The 25,382-nt window shown below is 40.2% G+C and overlaps 1 protein-coding gene across 3 annotated transcripts in view; it reads right to left on the minus strand.

Annotated features, from left to right (window-relative positions):
• The window catches only part of LOC146492035 (gamma-aminobutyric acid receptor subunit gamma-3-like), a 174,225-nt gene that overhangs the window by 55,118 nt on the left and 93,725 nt on the right, over positions 1-25,382 (minus strand). For all 3 annotated transcript variants that reach the window (XM_085152663.1, XM_085152665.1, XM_085152664.1), the window contains exons 4-6: positions 21,301-21,392; positions 20,750-20,881; positions 15,783-15,865 (exon numbers count right to left, since the gene is read on the minus strand). In XM_085152663.1, the coding sequence (XP_085008789.1) occupies positions 15,783-15,865; positions 20,750-20,881; positions 21,301-21,392 (307 nt within the window). The remainder of the gene's footprint in view (positions 1-15,782; positions 15,866-20,749; positions 20,882-21,300; positions 21,393-25,382) is intronic.

The raw sequence follows: 25,382 nt of genomic DNA on the forward strand, positions 1-25,382 counted from the left end.
ATTCTTAGGGCGATGCCTGTAACACTCTGCCTATTGTCTTCATATTAAATCATTTTTGTGAATAATCTTTTAAAATATTTCTTGTCGTCATTATGCGGCCGCAAGTATATGGTGTTATTTTTGTGAATAATACAAAAATACATTTTTTGCACGCAGCAATGGGTTTTGTTCACTCAAATTTAGCTTTTCTTCGCTCAAAATAAATTTCTCCTCAAAATGCACCTGCAAATCTTTTTTTACGTGCACTCAAATTTTTTTTACGTGCACTAAATTTTTTTTTACGTGCGCTCAGAATAGTGGCACAAAAATAACGCCATACAAGTAGGGGTGACATGGGCTGCGAGATTGAGATACAGGCATTAGAGCCTCTTAATGCGCATTTTGTTTGGGGTGTGGAAACCAAAAATAGAGAGGGCATAGTCAAATATATGAAACAGGAAAAAACCACCATTTAATCCCTTTATTTCAGCAAAGTAACTGCATTCTGAATACCACCTTTTTAAATGGTAACTGTAACGGAATACAGTTACGCATATTTTGTATTTTAAATACGTAACGGTCTTCTGACAAACCATCCAACTTTGGCAAAACGTCCTACTATAAGTAGTTTATGCACATTTCTGCTGTCACAGAGTAATTCCAGCACCAATTTAAGTAGGCATGACGGTTTGCCACTTAACTTTGCCCATTAAAGTATGCTTGTAGGTAACATTCACAAAGATAGCATGGTTTGGCACTTAATCTTACCCGTCAGAGTATGTTTCTAGCTCTTATTAAGAAAGGTAGGATAATTTGCTACTTAATTTTAGCTGTTAAAGTATGCTTCTAGCTCATATTAACAAAAGTAGGACGATTTGCCACTTAATTTTAACTGTTTAAGTATGCTTGTAGGTGACATTCACAAAGGTAGGATGGTTTGGCAGTTAATTTAACCTGTCAGAGTATTTTTCTAGCTAATATTCACAAAGGTAGGACAGTTCACCACTTAATTTCGTGTTGTGCGCATGCGCAGAAACAACGGGTAGGATGGTTTGCCAGGTAGGATGGATTCCCAGAACAACAGCGGTACATGTATTCCGTTACTCCCCAACACTGTCTGATGGCCAGTAAACGATTTACTGGTAGGGCTAGGGTGTTGTTGAGTCTCATGCTAAACAACACAGTTCCAGAAAATAGAAGTCATCTATCAAATCATCTCTCTAAGATGCAATTTGGGCATTATAAGATGGTCATTTGGGAATACCAAATAGGTAAAAATTACATATTATGGGTAGAAATGAACCTAGCCCAAGCCTAACTCTAGATGGGTCACAGGCAACCTAGCAGATGATGAGGTTAGCGCATGCTTTGAGTCACGAACTCGGTATTTTTTAGGGTACCAAACAAATTCCGTTGTTATTATAATACCGAGTAATTGATTCTGATTAAATAAGTTGCTGCCAAACTTTGCTATTGGAGCATATTTGGGTTAAGCTGCTGTTGCCTAAAGAGCAGTGCTGTTACGTTATAAGAAAAGAAAATTTGGTTACATTAGAAAACTTACAACTGTTGCGCCTCTTGTTTTGTTACAGCTGTTCGCGCACCTATTGTGGTGTTGGCAGTACGGCTGTGTTTCTACAATCATTTCAATGATACATCCACACAGTGGCTCAGAGGTTTAGCGGTTCAGAGTTTGTTTGTTTTTTCAAACTATTGAAAACGTGACTTTCTGAAGAAAACTTTAAAAAGAAGGTTTTTTATTTCCTGTTTAAATTCTACTGCTTATACCAGCACTGATGTGGAGGTTTTGAATTTGTGGGGACACTAGTCGTTCAAGAGAATGCTAAAGTGAGTCTGCCTCTCAGATAGTGTTTTTTTGGGGAAGTGTTTTCCAAAATGCAAACTTTCTATGTGAATACATTTTATAATCTAAGGGAAACACCTTGTCCAAAGAAAAAGGTTTTATATTGTGAGTTGTTTAAAATAATTAAGAAGTTTGGCATTATTTTGTTAGAGACCATTATAAATTATGTTCTATGCTCTCACCAATAGGTGGCCAGCAGTCTGGATCTGGACCCAGACACCATTTTTTATGTACCCACACATCTTACTAGATTTTGACTGACTGTTTCTATCTATTAGTTTCTCTCAAAACTCAAAACAGGCAACTGGGGACCTGGTACATGTTAAAGGGTAATTTTAAAAAGACAGCCTCTAGGCTACTTTTAAAGAAAAAGATAATAGAAGTGGCTTGACTTTTTCTTAATAAAAATCGATTTTTCTTTTAATGTAGCGTGCTGTCAGATATGTGTTTCCCATATATACTTTTGTTACAAGCCCATTGTTCCACTTCAGTGACATGTAAAAGTGCTTTTTCCATGGAGTGCTTACAAGGAGAATGGCCTGCTCAAAAGGCTTTAAAGCTGGAGCAACTATGTTCTGTACTAATTCTGGAGATGTTCAACCTTAAAATGGCACAGTTTCACATGCAGGGTATTGCTCGGGGGTAGACATTAGACACAAGCACTAGCAAGCACATTGGGAATTGAATTTTCTTGAAAGCTAATACATCAACAACACTGGTGTCTCCTTGTAAGTAAAAGAAAAAAAGCTGAGCTCAATTGACAAGTTGAACCAGTTTGACATGCAAGAATGAGTGACAGCAGTAATGAGCAAGTGGCAAGGCTTGTCGTGCCCTGTACTGGCAACCAGACTAATTATGTAAACGGTCTAATTTAGAGGATAGCCATCTATAACCAAGAGGAGCAATCACCATGACGCAAGAGGGATGTAGTTGGCAAATATTATTGCCATCATATTTCTCTTGGTGTGTGTTTTACAGTTATCTTTTCTGCAGACAGTATTACCATTGTGTTGCCAGTGTATCTCCATAGCTACAAGAGCCTTCATGCTTTTAAAAGCCCCCTGAAGCCACATGTTCTTTCACAATCTTATAAATTACAGCTGTCTCTGGCCTTGGTTCTAATATTCTCCCTTCCAACTCTCCAAACAAAGAAGACAAGAAAGGCCTTCTTCTGCCACATCCCTCTAAACAAAGCCAGTTAATTAAATTTGATTTCTTCTAGCTTTTTTATATAATGCAAGCTAATAGAAGACATCATTCCTCTTTTTCAACAAGCCCGTGGTCCTGAATCACAACCACTTAAAGGATTAAGAAGTTCAGTATACACATATATACATATAAATAGACTAAGATATTTTAAGAAGAAAGGACTTTCTGTCCAAAAGTAAGAGTTTACTGTGCTTAGTAACGATTAGCTGACTGAAAAAGTGAAGGAAAAGAAAAGAAAGAGCCTGCAAGCACATTGTACAGAAGGTCAGTCGAGGTTCATTTCCAGCGTCAGCTGCTTTGGGAATATGCTTAAACTCTAAGCACTGGATTGCATCCCTTGTTCTTCACAGTGACACCCAAAGGTTTGACATTTTAGATGAGCTTTTCAAAATGAAAACAAGAACACAAAACCTGAGCGACATGAATGCTCAGCCACAACTGAACATGAACCTTTGTGGGGGTTTCAAGTACTGTAAAAACCCCTGTGGCAGCCATGATGGAGGTCTTGTGCTTTCTTTTTTTTGAGCATGATGGAGTGAGGACTGCTGATTGCATCTTTTAATGCATGACTAGTCTGTTTCAACAGCACTGAGATACACTGATGTTTCTTGATTGTTACACACTAGCAGCACAGCTTTAGGGATGGCAATGTCAGTTTGTTGGTCAGTGGAGGTCCTACACCCCTTGTCAGGACTGAAATATCTCGAAAAAACTGGAACCCAGAGGATAAATGCTTTGGAATTTGGAAAGTTTCTTGACTTTATATGTAACACCACTGTCAGTTTGACACTTTTTGTCTTTTACCAAAATATCTGAACAATTAGTGGATGAAATACTCGAGCCAAGAGGAATTCGCAACCCTTCTGCCATGCCAATGTAAGTTCAACATTTTATGGAATCAAAGGGTTCTCTTAGAAGTGAAGCATGCAATCATTGTCCACAGGATGATTTGAATCTTTACTCTTTTTTTCTCTTCCACTATGCAGCTGACATTTGTGTTTTTCAACACAATGCCCTCAAAAATGCCCTCAAAGTCTGTAAAAATAAAATTATTACAGACAGTCATGTTCTCCTCAATTCACAATAACAATCATCTCAACGTTCTTCTTATTGTAAAGGTAAGGTAAACCCCACAATAATGGAGAGAAAAACCAGTGACAGTGACAGTGGGAAGGAAAAAACTCCCTTTTAGCAGGAAGGAACCTCTCAGGCAGAACCAGGCTCTGCCGGTCAATGGCAATAGCAATAAATGGTAGTAAGTTCAGTGACTGGCCTCTTAAATATGTTAAAGTTGTGCCATACGTCGGTTCACGACAAATGCCCGCAAACTAATTAAATCCCCATCATTTCTCTGAAGTGCTGATTGTCAAATGTTACAGCGATAACACAGCTATAGAAAATGCATTACCATTTAGCCTGAAGCACTATGTGGCCTCTCACAGGAGGTCTTATTTTAATTTACAGCGCAGACTTTGTAAGGTTACTTAAACACTGAATATATAACATGTTTTTTCTGACTCTTATTCATGGCCAGCATCTTGTGACACATATTCCATTTCTCATATTTAATGATGCATGCTTTTGAAATGTAAATATCCTTCATATGTTGCACCACACTAGGTATTTTTAAAGAAAATGATTGAAGCACAGCTCTGGTGTGGAGAGCTGTATGAGTGTAAAGTGCCTGTAATGATGGCTTGTTAGTTATCGTTTGCTACCTTTTATACTGAGATCGCCATTTAACAGAAATCACTATCATAAAGAGACTAGAGTAACAAAGAAAGATAGAGCAGCTTAAAAGCATCTTTGAAACAAGGTGAAGCCACTAATTCAAAACATGTTTTCACGGTGTCGAGTTGCTTGCATAATGCCTGTCAGGAATACAGCTGCTATCGAAAAATACTCTGAATTAATAAGTGAAATTAGTGAGGCCATGAACACATCCATCAAGAATATTATGTTCCATCTCAATATATGAAACTGATTGCAGCCGTAATGAGGAGGTTTCTAATTTGCTTCATGATGAAGAGAGAACATTTTAAAAGCCTTGAACATTAGACTTTGACAGTATTATAACACATCAGCTGCTGCGTGCCTTGAGTGGTAACACAGAAATGTAGTTGGATGTTACTGCACACTAGGCTGCACGTGATTGGACAGAGGTGAAAAGTGAAGGACAATTGTGGCTTCATTTTCAGATGTCATTCTAGTGTTCAATGACTGGCTCTGGCCCTCTCTCTCTCTCTGTCTATCCTCCTGCTCCCCTACAGCAGCGCTTCATATCGTGGACCATCTGCCGTGGAATATGCCACTTATAGGCTGGCAACTCATCTATGCGTAACAGAAGGAGACGACCTGAGAGAAACACTTGCTGCTCAGTTGTACTGCACCGTTAAGACTGATGGAAATTGGCTTTTTGGGAGCCTCAAAATGGATAAACAGGTTATCAAAAACACATGTGCAGAGATGGATGCTGTCTCCAGAATAGGGGACATTCAAATAAATAAATATAAAATAAGAATTTCTTTAAATCCATTCTATGACAGAAATGTAGTTTCTGTTGCTCTATAAAGGGAACCTTTTGTGCTAATTCCCAGCCACATATTTTTATTCTAGAGGTGAGTCACAGATAGACTGTAAGAAATGAACAGGAGATTCATAGTTCAAAATAACCTTTATCTTACCATATTCTATTCCCCCTCCCTTTAAGCCAATGTTAAATTTGTTTGGGTGACCCTTAGTGCAGGGGTAATTCAGCTTCAGTGGCTAAATTAAAACTGTTTTTCCTTCCCACCTTTGCCAAATTGCCTGGTCATAGAGGGTTGTCTCATTGTTAGTGTTTCTCTATATTGTTGTATTATTGTCTTTACCTTACAATATTAAGCACCTAACTGTTGTTGTAAATTGGTCCTCTATACACTACCAGTCAAAGGTTTGGGCACACTTTATCATTTCATGTTTTTTCATTATTTTTACTACTTTCTATATTGTAGTTACATACTGAAGGCATCAAATATATGAAATTATGTAGCAAAGAAAAAAAATGATAAATAATTCTGAATGTGTCTTGTATTTTAGATTCCTCAAAGTAGCCACCCTTTGCTTTGTTGACAGGGCTGCAAACCCTTGGCCTTCTCTCATTGAGTTTCATGATGCAGTCACCTGAAATGGTTTTCACTTCACAGGTGTGTCTTGTCAGGGTTTATTTGTGGAGTTTCTTGCCGTCTTAATGGGGTTGGGACCATCAGTTGTGTTGTGCAGAAGTCAGGTTGGTACACAGCTGACAGCCCTATTTGACAACTCTTAAAATCCATATTATGGCAAGAACCAATCAGCTAAGTATAGAGAAACAACAGTCCATCAATACTTTAACCTCTTAAGCCCCAACGCCCCCTGATACGGGGGCAAAAGGCAGGAGATCAGGTAGGCTTGGGGCTTAAGAGGTTAAGAGCTGAAGGTCAGTCAGTCAGTTCTGAAAATTACTAAAACTTTGACTGTGTCCTCAAGTGCAGACCCCAAAACCATAAAGCATTGTGACAAAACTGGCTCACATGAGGACCGCCCCAGGAAAGGAAGACCAAGAGTCACCTCTGCTGCTGACACATCTCTACATCAACTGTTTTGAGAAGACTGCGCGAATCAGGCCTTTATGGTCAAATAGCTGCTAAGAAATCACAACCAAGGAAAAGCAACAAGCAGAAGAGTGTTTGGGCCAAGAAACATGAGGATTGGACATTAGACCAGTGGAAATCTGTGTTTTGGTCTGATGAGTCCAGATTTTAGATTTTTGGTCTTCCACTCGCCGTGTCTTTTTGAAACACAAAAAAGGTGAACGGATGGTCTCTACATGCATGGTTCCCACCGTGAAGCATGGTGGAGGAGGTGTGATGGTGTGGGGGTGCTTTGCTGGTGACACTGTTGGGGACATTACCACAGCATCCTGCAGCGACATGCCATCCTATCTGGTTTGCAGTTAGTTTGACCATGATTTATTTTTCAACAGGACACTGACCCCAAACACACCTCCAGGCTGTGTAATGACAATTTGACCAAGACGGAGAGTGATGGAGTGCTGCACCAGATCGCGTGGCCTCCACAGTCACCTGACCTAAACTTAATCGAGATGGTTTGGGATGAGATGGACCACAGAGTGAAGGCAAAAGGGCCAACAAGTGCTCCACATCTCTGGGAATTCCTTCAAGACTGTTGGAAAACCATTTCAGGTAACGATCTCAAGAAGCTCATCGAGAGAATGCCAAGAGTGTGCAAAGCAGTAATGAAATAAAGGGCGGCTATTTTAAAGAATCTAAAATATAAACCCTATTTTGAATTATTTCACACTTTTTTATGTACTACAAAATTCCATGTGTTCATTCATAGTTTTGATGGGTTCAGTGAGAATCTACAATAGTCGTGAAAATAAAGAAAAAACAATAAAAGAGAAGGCGTGTCCAATTTTTTGACTGGTAGTGTAAATATAACTGAACTGAAAGAATTTAAAGGCTTTAAATCAGTCCCATTGAAGGTACCAGCTGCTTAGCCTTGGTGCAATTTTCTGATGACTCTGCCTGTAGTAGCTACAGGCAGAGTCATCAATCATCTGCATCAATATTTAACAAGTTCTTCCTTTAGTCAAGGTTTACCTGTTCACCAAATTTCCTGAAATTCAACTCAGATGGGTTTGCCTGATGTTGCTGACAGATGTCATTAATGTTCTCTTTGATGGAGGATAAATGTCCAACCACATGGACCTTGGAAAAAAGGGCTATTTACTGTGAAACCTTTCACTAAGAGAAGAGACATAATGGAAGCCAATTTACAGTCAATAGCTCTTTCAGTAAGTGCAGTACTGTGTCATCACACAGTGAACAAATTCTATATATGTTTGAAAATGGAATTGGATTATCTGAACTCAATGCTGGGTGGAGGTTTAATAATGGGCGCTGACAAATACTGCCATCTGTAGCTGCACTGGGTAATGATTATTATGTAAAATAAATCAGAAATATTTCTGGGCCAACAGAATGACCTGTCAAACATAATCAAATGTGATTTTTATCTTTTCGATGATGGGCTTGCTAATGAGATGCAGGGGAGACTAATTTCATGGCAGCAAAAAAGCTTCTTGCATTGCTTTTATTGACTTGATTTTCTTTTATATTTGGGGAGTTTCTGACTATGTAAAGGAACAGTCAAAAATGTGGAAAAAGTGTTCCTGTGATTAAAAAAAAAGATTTAGTATTTTTACCTAATTAATTCTAAATCTTGTTTCAAAGGTTTCCTTCCAAAATAATGACTTGTGATTCAAAATAACAAACACCTGCATGGACTGCATGGAGATATTGTACCAGAAAATTACATAACTATGATGTTTTTGAGCTGATGTTAATGCCAAAGGATGGCAGAACTCTGTAATTACTAAGTCAGCAGAGTGTTGGCAACTTTTACTTTCATGGCTGTGTCTTTGTGGTTTGCTTTGCAGTAATACAATGCTTCCACTTTGTAATGGGCGAATAACTTTGTCCATATGGAATACGTAGAGCTCTGGTCAATATCCACTTCAAGGTCTCCTGCACATCTTGACTGCTTCCAACATCCTGAGTAGTTTTTGATTCTGTACTGGTCTAGTCTGGGAGCTGTTCCACTGCCCCACTGATTAACTAAAGCTGCACTTTCTTTTTGCCTTATAGTCTGATTTGTCATAACTTTTCCGTTTTGTGGTAAGCTTTTCTTTGGCTGTCACTTCTTCACCCTGACCTGTCTTATTTGGCTCAGCAGAACTAAAATATATATCCTGCTGCTTTTACACATGCACTCACATAATGCTCAGCGATTCTCTGCGCGATCAACCTCTCACATGTTTACGCTGCGGGAGATTTCACTTGTCATGTTTGCATAGTAAGCTAAGGAGTGATAAGAAGATGTCAGAGGTATTGGTGCGCAAATTATCATCACTCACCAATCAGTGCTGTCGCTCTCTATACAGTTTGCGGGATTGCAAAGTGAAAGCAAAAAACAAGCACAAATTCAAACACAATTTTAATATGTCACATATTGACAGTGGCTCACCGATGCCAATGACATAATTACCCAGCTACATTTCCGAAAGAATTCAAAAGCATTGACATATATTTTTCCTTCCTACGATAGGCTGACGGGCAGGGCAGAGATAGATTTTGGTAGCCCGACTGGAAAAATCACTAGCCCTGGGACGTCGGGCTTGCGATTTTGCCCTGTATCTGATTGAGGAATCACTCATCTTTGGAAAAGAGAGTTTATTACAGAGAAATGGCTCTTTCCAAAATAAAAGCTATACTATACGCTTCTTCTGGGCTATATTCTCAGCAGCATATGTGGCCAGAGGGGACAGACGCAGTGCTCCAGGACAGATTTAAAAACACAGACTGGAATATGTTCACCCACACAGACCTGGACCAGTACGCCTCATCTGTACTGGATTACATCTCCGAAACCACAGACAGTGTCACCACCCAGAAACGGATCACCATGTACACCAACCAGAAGCCTTGGATGAACCGGGATGTTCGTCTCCTCCTGAAGGCCCGCAACACTGCCTTTAGGTCAGGAGATGCACACGCCTACAGTACAGCTAGGGCTAATCTAAAGAAGGGCATCAAAAAAGCCAAACACCACTACAAAAAGAAGGTAGAAGAACACTTCTCCAACTCCAACTCCCGACGCATGTGGCAAGGACTCCAGACCATTACAGACTACAGGACCACCAAACCCTCCCCCGCATCCTCTGATGTCTCCTTCCTCAACGAGCTCAACAACTTTTATGCTCGTTTTGAGCGAGGGAATCCAACAACCACAACCAAAACAGACATGACACCAGACCACCAACCTCTGACTCTCTCCCCCACCGATGTAGGAGCGGTGCTGAGCAGGATCAATGTCCACAAGGCTGCAGGTCCTGATGGCATCCCCGGGCGTGTTCTCAGAGCGTGTTCTGGGGAGCTTGCAGGAGTGCTCACAGACATATTCAACCTGTCCTTGGCCCACGCTGTGGTACCGGCCTGCTTCAAATCCACCTCCATCGTCCCGATACCCAAAAACTCCAACCCATCTTGCCTCAATGACTACCGCCCAGTAGCACTCACCCCCATCATCACTAAGTGCTTAGAGCAGCTGGTCCTAGCACACTTCAAATCCTGTCTCCCCCCCACCCTGGACCCCCACCAATTTGCATACCGCCAGAACAGGAGCACAGAGGATGCAGTCTCCATCGCACTGCACTCTGTCCTCTCACACCTGGACAACAACAACACATACGCCAGAATGCTGTTTATAGACTTCAGTTCAGCATTCAATACAATCCACCCCTCACAACTCATCAGAAAACTGACAGACCTGGGCATCAGTTCCCTCATCTGCAAATGGTTACTGGACTTCCTGACCAACCGCCCCCAACATGTCCGGCTGGATAACCACTGCTCATCTACAATCACAATGAACACCGGTGTACCACAAGGCTGTGTGATGAGCCCTTTCCTCTACTCCCTCTTCACCCACGACTGCAGACCTGCTGATGGTTCCAACACCATCATTAAGTTTGCAGATGACACCACGGTGATTGGCCTCATCAGTGACAACGATGAGGCCGCCTACAGGGAGGAGGTGGATCGTCTGGCTGAGTGGTGCGACAGAAACAACCTGCTGCTTAACACAGAGAAGACCAAGGAGCTCATCGTGGACTACAGGAGGAATGCTGACCCACATCCATCCATCCACATTAAGGGGACGGCTGTGGAGCGTGTGAGCAGCTTCAAGTTCCTGGGAGTCCACATCTCCGAGGATCTCATCTGGACGACCAACTGCTCCAAGCTGGTCAAGAAGGCTCACCAGCGCCTCTTCTTCTTGAGGACTCTGAGGAAAAACCACCTGTCCTCAGACATCCTGGTGAACTTCTATCGCTGTACCATCGAGAGCATCCTGACCAACTGTATAACAGTCTGGTATGGGAACTGCTCTGCCTCGGACCGGAAGGCGTTGCAGAGGGTCGTGAAAACTGCCCAGCGCATCGCCGGAGCACCACTTCCTGCCATAAAAGACATATACAGGAAGCGGTGTCTGAAAAGGGCTGGGAAAATCATCAAAGACCCCAGTCACCCATCACATAGACTCTTCACCCTCCTGCCCTCTAGGAGGCGCTACAGGAGCCTCCGGACTAAGACCACCAGGTACCGGAACAGCTTCTTCCCCACAGCTGTCAGACTCCTGAACTCTGCCTCCTGACATCTGACCCACGTTAAACTCATGGACTGGACATACACACACCCACAACCACCTACACACACACACAATGGACAACCGTACCCTCAAACACACAATAATAACATGGACTGAACCACCATTCACAATCACTAGCACTTTATATACCTCTGTAGAAATTATCCACATATCTCACTTATCTTAACTGCACTACTGTATAGTTCTGTGTAAATAATCATACGATAATTTTTAATCCTACAACTGTTTATAACTTGCATAGTTCACATTTCTGTATAACTGTATATCTCAGATTTCTGTATAGTTTTTTTTTTTATTTCATATTTATATCCTGTTCATAGCTTGTACTCACTACAGCCTGTACATACTTATAGTTATAGAATATTCATAACATACTTCATACGTGTACATTATAACATACCATAATAGACCCATTTCTGTAACATACTTACATATCTATATTATTGCTAATATATATTGTAATATATCTCTATCACTAAAGCACTTCTGGATGGATGCAAACTGCATTTCGTTGCCCTGTACCTGTGCATGTGCAATGACAATAAAGTTGAATTCTATTCTATTCTATTCTATTCTATATTAAACATATCAGGTCCCCATAAGGAGAATCATGTGTTAACGGCTGTCTAAATGACTCGGGTAAAGTTTGTAGCATGCCTGCTTGTTGTTTTTGTCTGCTTCCACTTGTCTTTGCACTAGGATGATGTCGGAGTAAATGTGCAGTCATATTCGCTGTGTTCCCACTAGTGCTGTCAGCGTTAACATGACGTTAACGCCACAACACGGCAAATCTCCGTTAACGAGCTACCGCGGATCGCCGCATGTGGGGCTGGACGGCCAACGAGCTAACTGCGCTAACACACTAGGTCCCACCAATGTAATTGAGCATTGCTGGCACATCCAACATACTGTTTTACTTTAGTCCACTTACCTTCAGGGTCATACGTCACATGAAAACCAAAATAGTTCCAAACGCCAGATCTGAATGACGGTGGGGGAGGTTCAATTTGCCATGTTGCAAGGAGAGCTTAACTTCTGTCTCGCTAGCTTGCCCTGCGCTCAGTGAATCTGCGTTCGACTACTCCGCCTAGGCTGCACTGTCGAGCGCAGATCCACTGAGCGCTCAACACAGACAGCACCGTCAGAAGGAAAGTTGATAAAATAAATTAAAAATTTTGTATTGTTCTATACATATGCGTACCGAACCGAAAGCACTGTATCGAACGGTTCAATATTGATACGAGTATCGTTGCACCCCTAATAAATATTATATATATATATATATATATATATATATATATATATATATATGCACACACGCACACACATATATATGTGTGTGTGTGTTATTTTAAAAATAACATACTCTGGAAATAATGCAACCCTGGAAGACTGTAACTCGAGCAACAGAGCGGCTTCACTGCAAACAGACCACTGAATTAAAAAAGAGGATATTTGCTGAGGATTAGCAGCCCCCCTTTTTCAGCCACTAAACAATAAAACTGGGTTTGTCCTTGTTTACTAAGGGACTGCATGGAGATATTGTGCCAGAAAATCTGCACCTCCTCCCTTGCATTTGCATTTTCAGGTGTTTAGTGCTTTTCAGCTTGGCGGGTGGGCAGGGTGGTAGGGACACGAGGTGCTTTTGTCTGTGAGGGGTATTGTGAGAGAAACACAAATAAAAATTAGATTTACATGTCACAACTGTGGACCACTGGATACTACTATCACATTTTCTTTTCTTTTGTCTGGTTCCTTATGGTCAGTTGTATATTTCCAGATTTTAAATGGCGTACAGCAGGTCCAGTGCCATGTGGCTGCCAACAATGATAATTTTTTTCATGACGTTGTAAAACGCTTTGAAACCCTGAAAAGCAACCTTGAACATATGATTTGTACAAGCCTGAGCTCAATAATCCATTTCAGACATTTTTTCCCTTATATGATAGCACTGAAAACCGATATCCCTAATATGATCATCTCATGAAAACCTCCACTACACTGTAAAAAGTATTCACTCAATGTCCAAATCAATGGATTCAGGTGTTCCAGTCACTTGCACAGGTGTATAAAATAAAGCACTAGGCATGCAAACTACTTCTACAAACATCTGTTAAAGAATGGGTGTTTTCCAGCGTGGTATTGTGATAGGATGCCATTTATCCAACAAATCCAGTATTGTAATTTCCTTGCTACTAAATATTCAGCAATCAACTGTTATTTGTATTCTAACAATGTGGAAGCAACAGCTCACTTTCAAACACTGGACCACATCAAGATTTGAGCTGGCTGGCCAACAAGGTTTCATCGTGATGGGTAAAAAAAATGCTGTTTTTTTTTTTGCCAGATGCGTCTTTTGTCTCCACATTACACACAAGGTGTTCTTTGGCAACGTCGCTCTGACACACCAGATGCAGTAATATCGACTGCTGAGAGATAACAGTTTCCAAGGCAGGATATCCTCTTTGCATCTTGCAGACACCACTGTATTTTGTCACTTTCTAACAATTTTACACTTTCTAACAATTTTCTTGTTTGTCTTCTACTTTCACTTGATGTTAAGCTTAGTAATTAAAAACTACTTGGTTGGGTTAGACACAAGGATATTTTGAGGGTCAGGACTTTAACGTTCTACATTCTATCATCCACGTTGTACTTTTCCTGCATCAATTTATGGTGGAGATACAAATAATGCATGAAGTTCTTAGGTGTCAACTTTAATTTAATATTATCCCTGTTGAATCAACATACAGACACTCAGGATCTACTCTGCTGTTCTTTTGGTCCAGATAAGATTCAGTCTAACAACCTGACACCTTTTGTTTGTTTGGGGCAGCTGTGGCTCAGGTGGTAGTAGCAAGGAAAGGTTGGTGGAGCAACCCCCAGTGCTTCTTGTCCTTGTGTGAAAGTATCCTTGAATAAGATATTTAAACCTGAATTGCTGATACATTGATTTGAGTGTGAAAGTTAGATATAAAAGTGCTTAGATAAAAGCACTGCATGTGTGTGACTGGGTGAATGAGACTCTCTTTGAGCTTTTTGAGTGCTCAAAATTGAGTAGAAAGATACTTTGGGTGTACCCATCCATTTGCTGAAGTAACTTGCTTAAGTGTGGATGTAGGACTTCTAAATCCATTTATGTATTTTATAACTCCTGGACTTCAGTAACTAAGGTGACTTTCACTATGATTTGACTGTGGAAACTTTTTGCACATTCAAGCAATGTTGTACATGGTTTCATAGTGTGGTGGTTTACACATTCACCTAACAAGCAAAAAATCGCTGGTTTGATCCTGGAAAGAGACATAAATCCCTTTAGGGTTGTGTAAGGGGATCTGCCAAATCAAACACATGGAACTACCCACTGTGAATCAATTCAATTTTATTTATACAGTCGCCTCAAGGCCCTTTATATTGCAAGGTAAAGGCTCTACAATAACACAGAAAAAACTCCAACAATCCCTTATGACAGGGGTGTCCAACTCCAGGCCTGGTAATGAACTAATCATTTGATTCAGGTGTGTTGACCAAGGGTCATATCGAAAGCTTGCAGGTCACCAGCCCTTGAGGCCTGGAGTTGGACACTTCTCCCTTATGAGCAAACACTTAGCAACAGTGGGAAGGAAAAACTCCTCTTTAACAGGAAAAAACCTCTTTATGATAAAGTGGGGCCTCGTTACTTAAGACCTTGTATGTGAGGGTAATGATTTTAAATTAGATTCTGGATTTAACAATGTAAAGAAGCCATATGCGGTGACACTCATGAATAAGGGGGTAGCTGAAAGTAGTTGCTTTCTCCCAAAAAGTTTATTTTGTTCATCTGGAAGTAGCGTTTTCTGTGGGACAAACGTTTCACTCATCCAAGTGACTCTTAGGTCTCAGCTGACTGCAGGTCTCCCCAACCTTATAAACAGTACATTTACACAATGACTGAAACTAGCATCACTGAATGAACAATGGGCTGTTAGGTCAGTTCCTTGATGATTAATATGCAAAGTGTATTATCCAAAAAGCTGCTTTCTCTTTTCTCACTTCTTAGTTTTTGTGTGTGGGGGATTACCAATAAATTAATTGGTTACATGAACTCAAATTCATAGTTTGGGAGGGAAAAAAAGACCCAGCCCTGACACTCATCACTGAATGATGCTCAAATGCTCCAGTGACTTTAATACCTAAATAAGTCCTTAATATGTTTCTTTACTGTTTTCGTATTTTCAGTCATCTGTAAGGCACTTTGAACTGCACTAGCCTACACAAAAGATGCTATACAAATAAAGTTTGATTGACTGATAGCACTTTATCGCTTAGCCTTTAGTGCACTTTCTATTTGGTTTCCATTTTTTCTCCAGGACGTTTCCCGCCTGCTTTCAAAGTCTTGCCCTAGAGGTGTATAGGCACGAGTATCTGCATATTTATGTGTGTTTTCCGTGTCTGTGTGCATGCTAATCCCAATACTCACAGCTAGAGAAGACGAGAGGACAGGAGTGTTCATCCATTGGGAAATTATGGAGCTGCAGCTGGCACTCTGCATTGATGGTCATCCTGAAGAGTAAGACAAGTGCAGAGGGACAGAAGCACTTAGACAAAGATATTCAAGGCAGTAAACTGCTTTGGATGCTTCATTTCTCGGCCCATGAAGCACATGGTCTGAGTGCACTGGATTCATCACTGCTTATATCACATTATGCACTACAGTATAAGAGCACTGGCTTCCACCCAGATGGTGCAGGTTCACACTTGGTTGCTTGGTTGATGTGTAAAATCCCTGAAAATGGCACAAATGTTTCATCATCAGTATCAGGTCTGGTTTTTCACACATGTCAGGACTCAAAGGCATGTCAGCTTCTAAAAACAGCAGTTCTCAGCTAAGATCACTGGACAAGTCAATACACCGGCTGTTAAGGAAAAGCAGCAGTGATTAAAAAAACACATCATACAAGTAAGGTAAAAACTTAAATCCAATTCAAGTTATATGCTCTACGTGTCACTTTAATAAATCAAAATGATAAGGGCTATAAAAATGACAGTCATGAAAATGGGCTTTTTCTTTGACTTGTGTTGTTGTGTCTTTGTCGCTGCTACAATTCCTCATTAAACGCCTGACTTGGAGCACAAAAGAGGAGCCTTTGTCAAAGCAGGAAGGGGGCTGCCTCGCTCGTCTTGTTCCGAGGTGAACAAAGTGCAGATGATGTACAGTTCCAATTTGCATTTTTGCTTCCATCCTTGTCGGGAGTCGGAAAAGCCAAATTGTGAGAGTGGAGCTGAGGTGAAAAAGAACAAGCAGCAACGAACACGGCGGAGATGAGAGAGATGTGTCAGTCAAGGCGAATATGGCCTAAATATATGTCTCTTTGACACTTAATAACCTGCTAACGAAGCAAGACTTTTCAAATTCATCACAGAAAGAAACGCTAGAAAAAATAAAATGAGCTCTTAAAAGCAAAAACTTTTAGGCCAAGTGTGTTTGTGTGAATGAAGCATGTTGTATAAAGCGCTATGAGTGCTCAAGAAAAATAGAAAAGCCCTACATTACAACCGGCCAATTTACCATAAGCCCCACCCACCTGCTTTTCAAACCTGTTTTAGAGATGCAGCCAATCAGAAAACTTTAGTTCAGTTCCCTCTTCCACTGAAGACAGCTTTCTTCTGTTTTAAGATCCAGTATCAGATTACAAAATGATTTTTTGAACTCCCCTTTAACTGCTACTGAAATACTTTGTAGAGTTGATGGAAACAGCCACATCAGCTGCTAATTCCTGTGGGTGTGTCACCACAAGTGACCCCTTTCACATTAGAGATAATCATTAAGTCTTTTGTTGATATTAAAATATTGATTAGTGCAGGTATAAACTTGGTGTTTCACAGCAGTGCATTTTAATCTTGAACCCCTGAACCCCTGTTGATAACAGGCATATTTATGGCTCAATTTAGAAGTTCGTGATCACACTGTTATTAACCTCTACAACATCCAAAATCATCCTGCTATGATTATTCCTCCCATAAATTAAAAATGGAAGTGGGCTGTCTGAAAAGTGGCTCCCTTCTGAGTATTTGCACAAGCAGGCATCACAGCATACCCAGGGAACTAACTGAAATTTGCCAGTCAAGACAAAGGAATGAAATGCCAGAGTCTTACACCCTAGTCATTTTGGGAAATGCTGTTTATTGAATTTATTTGCCTCCATGACGGGACCTGAACTGTCCTGAAATAGCAGCAGCTGTGCATCTGCTCCACAAAATGTGGAGAAAACAAACACTCAAGGTGGTTTCTTGCCATTAGGCCAGCTCTAGCTCGAAATACTAGATGCACAGGTGAAATTTGATCTTCAAGACAGAAAAAAAGCTCATGTCAGAGCTTGAGGACTCATAAACCCAGATGCCACTCCAATTTAAAAGGAACCCGTCCACTCAAATCCTGAGTGTTTTCTGTTGTAGGTGCAGTCACACAGTTGGGTGGGTGGGGGTTGTCATAAGGCCATCACCTTCACCTGTGTGTCATTACTCAGCCACTGAAAGGCTGTCAGAGCGAAAGCAACAAAATGAAAAGAAACACAAGGGTTTTATCTTACTGCACCAAAGGTAAAGAATGCTATGTGGTACAGAAACTCATGTAAAGGGAGAAAGATGCAGTTAGAATTTAAAAAGATACAAATCAAAATCGCATTGCTGTGTGTTCGGTATGTGTGGGAGGTGCTGCTTTCTACTACAACCAATATCAGATTATTTGCTGTTACTAAAATCATTTATACAACTGTAATGTTCCTGAGATTTTATTTTACTCTTTATTGTTCTGGATCTGCCTTCTGTGTTTCTCTGTCTGTGTCTTCCTGTTTGTCTATGTGACTCACCAACTGCAGTCAAATAGTGAATTTTATTTCTGAAGGTGTTTTTGCATGGCAGCTAGAGCAAGGCGATATGGCCAACAATATATATCACGATATATATTTGAAAATTTGCGATAACGATATAACTGACGATATAATTTCTGCGAGACAAAATACAACTCCACAACTTTACTAGCGCAAAAAAACCACCAACCATTTATTTTACTTAAACAAGCAGCTGTTTTTTTTATGTGCATTACAGCTATATAAACATTTAACAATGCAAATGCAAATTCCTTGCTGAAAGTTTAACCAAAATGCATTTCCAGTAGAAATGGGCTAACATATCCTGAGCATAACCATGTATAATATCCACTGAAGTTAAAAAGAGGTGCTTTGCTACATTTAACTGCAGTGTGCCAAATAAAAAAGTCAAATATGTATTTTTCGGACCACAAGGTGCACGGGATTATTAGGCACATTAAGTGAAACAAAGCAGTCAAATAAATCAAACTTTATTCAACTCATTCTTCTTGCTTCCTCTACTTCTGTACCATTGATTCGTTAATGCTGTATTCTATTACAGCTGCTCTATTCCATGTTGTTGCAGTATATTAATGACTAACCTCATATTATGGATGGATTATCTCAGTTGTTCTCCTGACTGAAGTTTGGTCTGTTTAGAGCAGGGGTGTCGGACTCCAGGCCTCGAGGGCCGGTGTCCTGCAGGTTTTAGATCTCACCCTGAGTCAACACACCTGAATCAAATGATTAGTTCATTACCAGGCCTCTGGAGAACTTCAAGACATGTTGAGGAGGTCATTTAGCCTTTAAATCAGCTGTGATGGATCAAGGACACATCTAAAACCTGCAGGACACCGGCCCTCGAGGCCTGGAGTCCGACACCTGTGGTTTAGAGCATCCTGGCATGCGATTGCATTTGTCTCTAACCATCAGGAACCTTCACATTAACTTTTATCAAGTGTTAGCGTTCATCCTCCAGCTTTTCTGTTTATGTTATGCTAACATAGCTGTGTCGCTAGCGATCGCGTAGCACATCATTATATACCAGCTAGCCCAACTTCAGTAACCCTACAAACGTAACTGCTGTGTAGCTTCCTGTCTTCATTTATGTTGGAAGTGATAGCAGAGCTGTACATTAGATTTTTTTCATAAATCTCTCAGTCAGAACATGCTATATCATGCTTAGGCAACTAGCGAAACTAGCGAGCTAACTTCTGCTAACTTCTAACTCTGTTAAATGTAATGAATTCTGTTTTCATGGATGCCTGGGTGTTAAACATCATAGTTACACCTGGTAAAGCAGCAACGCTGATCGTTTTATTAAAGATGGAAGAATTTAGACAGTTTTTAACTCTCAGTGATGTTCGTTTGACTTCGGGATCTTAAAGGACGGAGTTTAGGACCCAGATTACTCCCAGATATACGAGCACCTTAGTCCGACAAATACGGCAATAATGACGGCCCGCTTGCAAGTTCTACAAAAAAAATGTGCTTTGTTGTGTATCTGACAGACAAACACCAAACCAGTTAAGTTGCACCATTTTTACAAACTAATTCTGGTTCATCCGTTTCACTCAACAATCTGCTTTCCCCATTCACATTCTCCGTTACGCCGTGCTTTTTTGTCAATGCGCATGCGCGTTCTACCCATATTCTAACTATGAACAGTTGACTGTTCATAGTTCTATCAATGCGGTCTATTGGTATTAATTATTAGACTTCAGTCACAGAACACCTTAAGAAAGGCAAGTCTCATATCTTTAACAGAAAGACAAGATACAAATGGATAGCAATCTGCATGTTCAGGTTGATTCTACTTTCAAAGATTTACCTTTGGCACCTGACAGCCAATGCTCCAGTTTTAGCTCTTTCCTGCTAAGGACAAAGTATCAGAGAAATTGGGGTTTGGATTTTCAAATGTGATGACTTCTTTCTTTTTTATTTCGTTGTGAATTTAAACAATTGATTTTAGACAAAGCTACAAAATGAAACTTTTTTTTTCCTTTAACAAAAACATATATTTATTGTAAAAGACCCACTTGCAATACCTTCACATCCCACCAGGGGCAACAAGAAACATTTAAAGAGTTATAATACTAAATTACAGACGGAGCTATTGTGACATCACCCATAGCTTCAAATGTTTTCTTTTGTTGCCATCTTGGTCTTTCGAAATCAAATATGATAACGAGGGGCACATGTGACTGTGAGATTGCAGCCTGATTGGCTAATGACTTGTCAGTCACAAGTTGTTGGCCAATAATAATATCACAGGTAAATTCTGTTTTCTGGTACTGTTTTTGGACTTAATTTAAAATGTATGAAAAAACAGTGAATCTGCCAGTAAAGCCAACTAAAGTCTAAATGTCTTTTATTGTCTGTACTCATCAATGTCAACACTGGTGGCAGAATTTTGTTTAGCCACAATATACAGTTGGCATTAAGAATCAGAATAGAGGGAGTATTTCTCATGAAAAGATTTTTTACCAGCAGTCATTGGCTGTGATATGTCTGCTCTCGATTTTTGTTCTTTTATCTTCCTGTTCTGTGTGTTTCCATGTGTTTTGAAGGGTTTTACCTCAGAGTATAAAGTATTTTCCCATTGTTCCAGATCCGGAGCAGCTGATTGGGCGTTGTTATCCAGTGAGAATCGGCGTTCTTGGAATTTCTAAAGATGGTGTCGGGCAGCCAGATCAGTCCGACCATATTGCTGGTTGAAAAAGAGGGAAATTGATACAGAGAGAGAGAGGAAAGGAGGTTAGACTGATTCCCTCAGATTTCTTTGAAATGCACGAGGCTGCACTCATTCCCAATAAGAGCATAATAAAATACTCAGGCTACTAGGGGAAAACAAAGCACATCAATCAATTTGTTCCATTAATTACAGACCTCTTCCAAAGAGAGAGAGACAGAGGGAGTGAAGAATATTGTTTTATCATATGAAAATGTTTATATAATAGATGCTAAAGTGGTGAAAAATAGCCACAGCAGTAGTTCATTTTAAAAAAGAGATCTAGTATAATTATCACTACATTGGTATTGATTCACCCACAAAGCTGATATATTTAGGAGGTTTTTTAATAAAGGTTCCTGTATATTTGCAGTATGTCTTTACTAAATCTAATATACCTGTTGAGGGTTAGAATCCGCATGCTGCTGCTGTTATACCTCAGACGGGTGTCCACCCAAGTCTGGGCGAAGATAATATCGATCTGGTACTCCTGGGAAGAGAAAAGTAGAGTCAATATAAAGATCTGACAACCCGTGTTAGAGAAGAATAAAGGCAGAAAGAGACGTGCAGCCTGAAGTCTGTGTGCTAAGCAGCCAGTCGAATCCCTCGAAAAGAGCCAAGAATGTGTTTGTCTGAACACAAATGTGTCCACATCAAAGAAAAATACAAAAGCACTGCAGCCCTCGCTGCAAACATTCAATACATATTATGCTTTTGATATGGAAATTAAATTACACCATCTCACAAACTGTTTGCTTCAGCACATTTCCTTCACCTCAGCACAACCCTGCGTCTAATTGTGAGGTTTTTAAAAAAATACTGAATCCAAAGTTGTGTTTTTGGGAATGTTAATATTATCTCTGTCTTAGAAGAGTGGATTTGAATCCACCTTTTTTTTTTTGCTGCTATTTTCCCCACAGGTATGTTTATAATCCACCAACCTCGACCCATAACACGCTTCAAGTATTTGGAATTTGTAAAACAGCAAAATTATCTCTCTGAGATTTTGGCACACACATGAAACTTCGATTGAAGCCTGTAGATTCCTCCGGAGAACTTGCATCAAAATAACGGCTAAATATAACCAGGCAAATTAGAGCTGACAAAGAATGTCAGTCATTGATCTTTACTCTCCTTTGGGCGGCAATTAAAAGCATTTATCTTGCAGATACATGTGGGTTCTGCAAGACAGTTGGCTACACACTCTTCATAGTTTACACATCTTAATGGCTGCTATTATTGCTTTATTAATACAGTGAAACACCTGCTTTGTGTGCAGCCTTGGCTGTGATCAAATTTACAGATACACTAGAAGATAGTTTAGGCAGTCAATTTAACTGTTCTCACATACTGCATCCTGCTACTGAAACTCATTTGCACTTATATCATTAGTGCTTTGCTCACTTATTTTTTAAATTTGCTTGTTTCCCACTGAAATCTATGCTTGCTGCTGTTCATGCATCACTTCTTTGGCACCACCTCCACCCCCACATCTGAGTATAGCCTCTGAGTATACATTCCTCTTCAAAGAAGAGTTGTTATTGTCACTCCCCACTCACTGTCTTCATGTACATTTGGAGGATGGCAGACTAGGAGAATAAGTGTGGGCCAGGCACTGTCATTTGTACATGGAAGTAACAACAGTGTGTGGGCAAGGATGGTGGTAAAACTCCAATGTCAGAGCCTAAATTCATGCCTCACTCTTTCACTCCCCATAGAGACATTATGATGGCACACTCTGACATCAGAACTTAGACTTCGCTTCTTAATCTTTTACTCCCCACTTGGAAGTGAAATCAGGAAGTCACGATTGCTTAAGATTTGCTCCTTAATGTTTTACTCACACCCCAAAAGGAAGTAAGCACAGGAAATGATCATGTTAAACTACACGATCGACTGGCGACTGTAAACTACAATGTCAGATATATATATATATATATATATATATATATATATATATATATATATATATATATATATATATATATACATATATTTTAACAATGCAAAATCATTTTGAATTAAGCAGAAATTTGGCAATTTGGCTAGCAGAAGGTCAGTACAGCAGCTGGAAGGAGCTGCTGTACTGTTAAAACGTAAACTATGCCAGTACTGCAGAGATTCAATTTTATTTATTTATAAATATTTATTTATTTAAATAGAATGGGAGGGAGAGAAATCTGCCATACTGGACAGTTTTGTCTTTACCCAAATGGTGACTCAACAGATAACCTCACAAAGGCTGTTTTTAGGGCACAGTACTGTACACAAGAACACAATTTCACATTCTAAATGTTTTTTTACCTTTTACTAAAACAGACAAGCCAGACTTGACCTGCCTAAAACAGCTGTTACAAAATCTCCACTATTACTGCTGCCCTACTGTTGATCATTTGGAGATGATGATGGGGAGAGCCCACACTGACTATGGCGCGCAATAATTCAGTCAAGTGAAGCGCCGAGTGTCACGTGCTCTACGCGGTGCAGGTGAACTCACAGCAATGCTCAAATAGGATTTTCTGCTAAAACTAGGTTGTATTTGGGACTGTACCTCCAAGATGGGTCCATTATTCATGGACATTATGCAAAACACTGAAGCCACACTGAGTGTGGGGAGATATGACTGAAACTAACAACGGAGGCTTTCATTATTTCTCCTGGGATCTATTTCAAAGTCAGAAAACAAAGGCATGAAGGGAGTCAGTTACTTATAGCCATTGTGAAGAAGCAAATGAATGATGCAAAGACTTAGGCGAGCTGAACAAAGGTGTCTTGTTTTGTATATTCTCTAATGTAAAGTCAGAGAATAGAGGTTGTAAGTTCATTATTTAGAGCATAAATGTTTCATTTTGGGCTTTAAAATATTCAGAATGTGACACTATTTCTCTCCTGTCCCGACTATGTTTTTTAGACAGCAGACAGCAGGCACATGAAGTGCTAGGAAACCCTCACACGATTAAAAATGCATTACTCCTTATGTGAGTTGGAGTTGGACCCACAATCATGAAACCAAAAGGTGTAGGTGGAGATGACAGTTGTTCATGAGAAACCTCTGCCTATGAAATCCTGTATAGTGATACCTAAATTTTGCCATATAAAATGAAAGCGCGCTCTCACGATGTCATTTACTTTGCACACACAAACACAATATTATTGGCAAATGAAGGATGGTAGGAAAAATCAACAAATACATCCCCACTCTTTCAGAATGCGAATACCAGTCAGAATCAGATAATATGAAATCCATTAATAAAGCCAAAGGATGTTGACAGCAAAGCACGTCTGACTGAAATTAATTAGCCTGACTTTAGTGGCATCAGAACAAATAGCTTCCTCCTTATCCGGCCTCATCTTTTTTGCATGGAGGCAGCTCGCTCCTCGCCACTTACAGATGTCTTTCATCCACATTTTCCACGTTCAGGTACCAAAACATGTTTCATGAGAGAGCCGATATCCTATCTTTATGGCTGTGTGTTCAGTCAAAGCTTCACTGAGAACTCCCAGAGCCAGAAATGTTTTTTTTTTTTTAAAAATAAAGTGTCTAGATTGGCAGTGACAGGGCTCTAAGGATTAACAGTTTTTTCATGCCTATAATTACAGCGAGTTTTCCATTGTTTTTCTGCCATGTGGAGGGCCTCGCCGGGGGTGTCTGTCAGCGGGATTACACAAAAACTACTGAGCCAGATTTCATGAAACTTGATAAAGAGGTGAAGCACGAGCAAAGAAAGAACCCATTAGGTTTTGGTGTGGATTTTGAGTGCTTCCTTTAAACTCAGTAGATTGTGCCTTTCTATTGTAGCACTTGTTCCTTCAATCAATCATGATGTCAATTCACAGTGAGAATGAAAAAAAGTAGAAAAAAATATTTCATTTACAAAAAATCATTTCATTAATGAATATGACTTTTGCCCCTTTAGTAATTCACACTTTCCAGGTCCAGAAACCCCAACTATGGTATAGTATTAACAGAAATATGCTCCTCATTCAGGTGACAGTTTCACTTTACTTCCGTTTATTCAAAACAACAGAGGCTGTCGTTGTCACTTATGATATGTAGAAAATATTTATTGAAGTTTTTCAAGCTAAGCCCATTCAGTATAGTAGAACAAAGTGCATTCCAGAGATCTCTGTGGATAAATAAGGCAAGCAAAGGCCTTTCACCCAGGAGAATGTGGTTCATATTCTCACTTAGATCAAATTTGACTTTAAAACTCTCGAGGATACTTGAGGGTGCATGGGAGTTTGCCCAACCAGTCTACATGTGTTTTGTGGACTTGGAGAAGGCATTCAACCGTGTCCCTCGGGGTGTCCTGTGGGAGGTGTTGCGGGAGTGTGGGGTGTCTGGCCCATTGCTACGGGCCATTCGATCCCTATACAACCGTTGCAAGAGCTTGGTTCGCATTGCCGGCAATAAGTCGGACTCGTTCCCGGTGGGTGATGGGCTCCGCCAGGGCTGCCCTTTGTCACCGGTTCTGTTCAT

The sequence above is a fragment of the Neolamprologus multifasciatus genome, chromosome 23 (assembly GCF_963576455.1).
Source record: "Neolamprologus multifasciatus chromosome 23, fNeoMul1.2, whole genome shotgun sequence".
NCBI lineage: Eukaryota > Metazoa > Chordata > Actinopteri > Cichliformes > Cichlidae > Neolamprologus > Neolamprologus multifasciatus.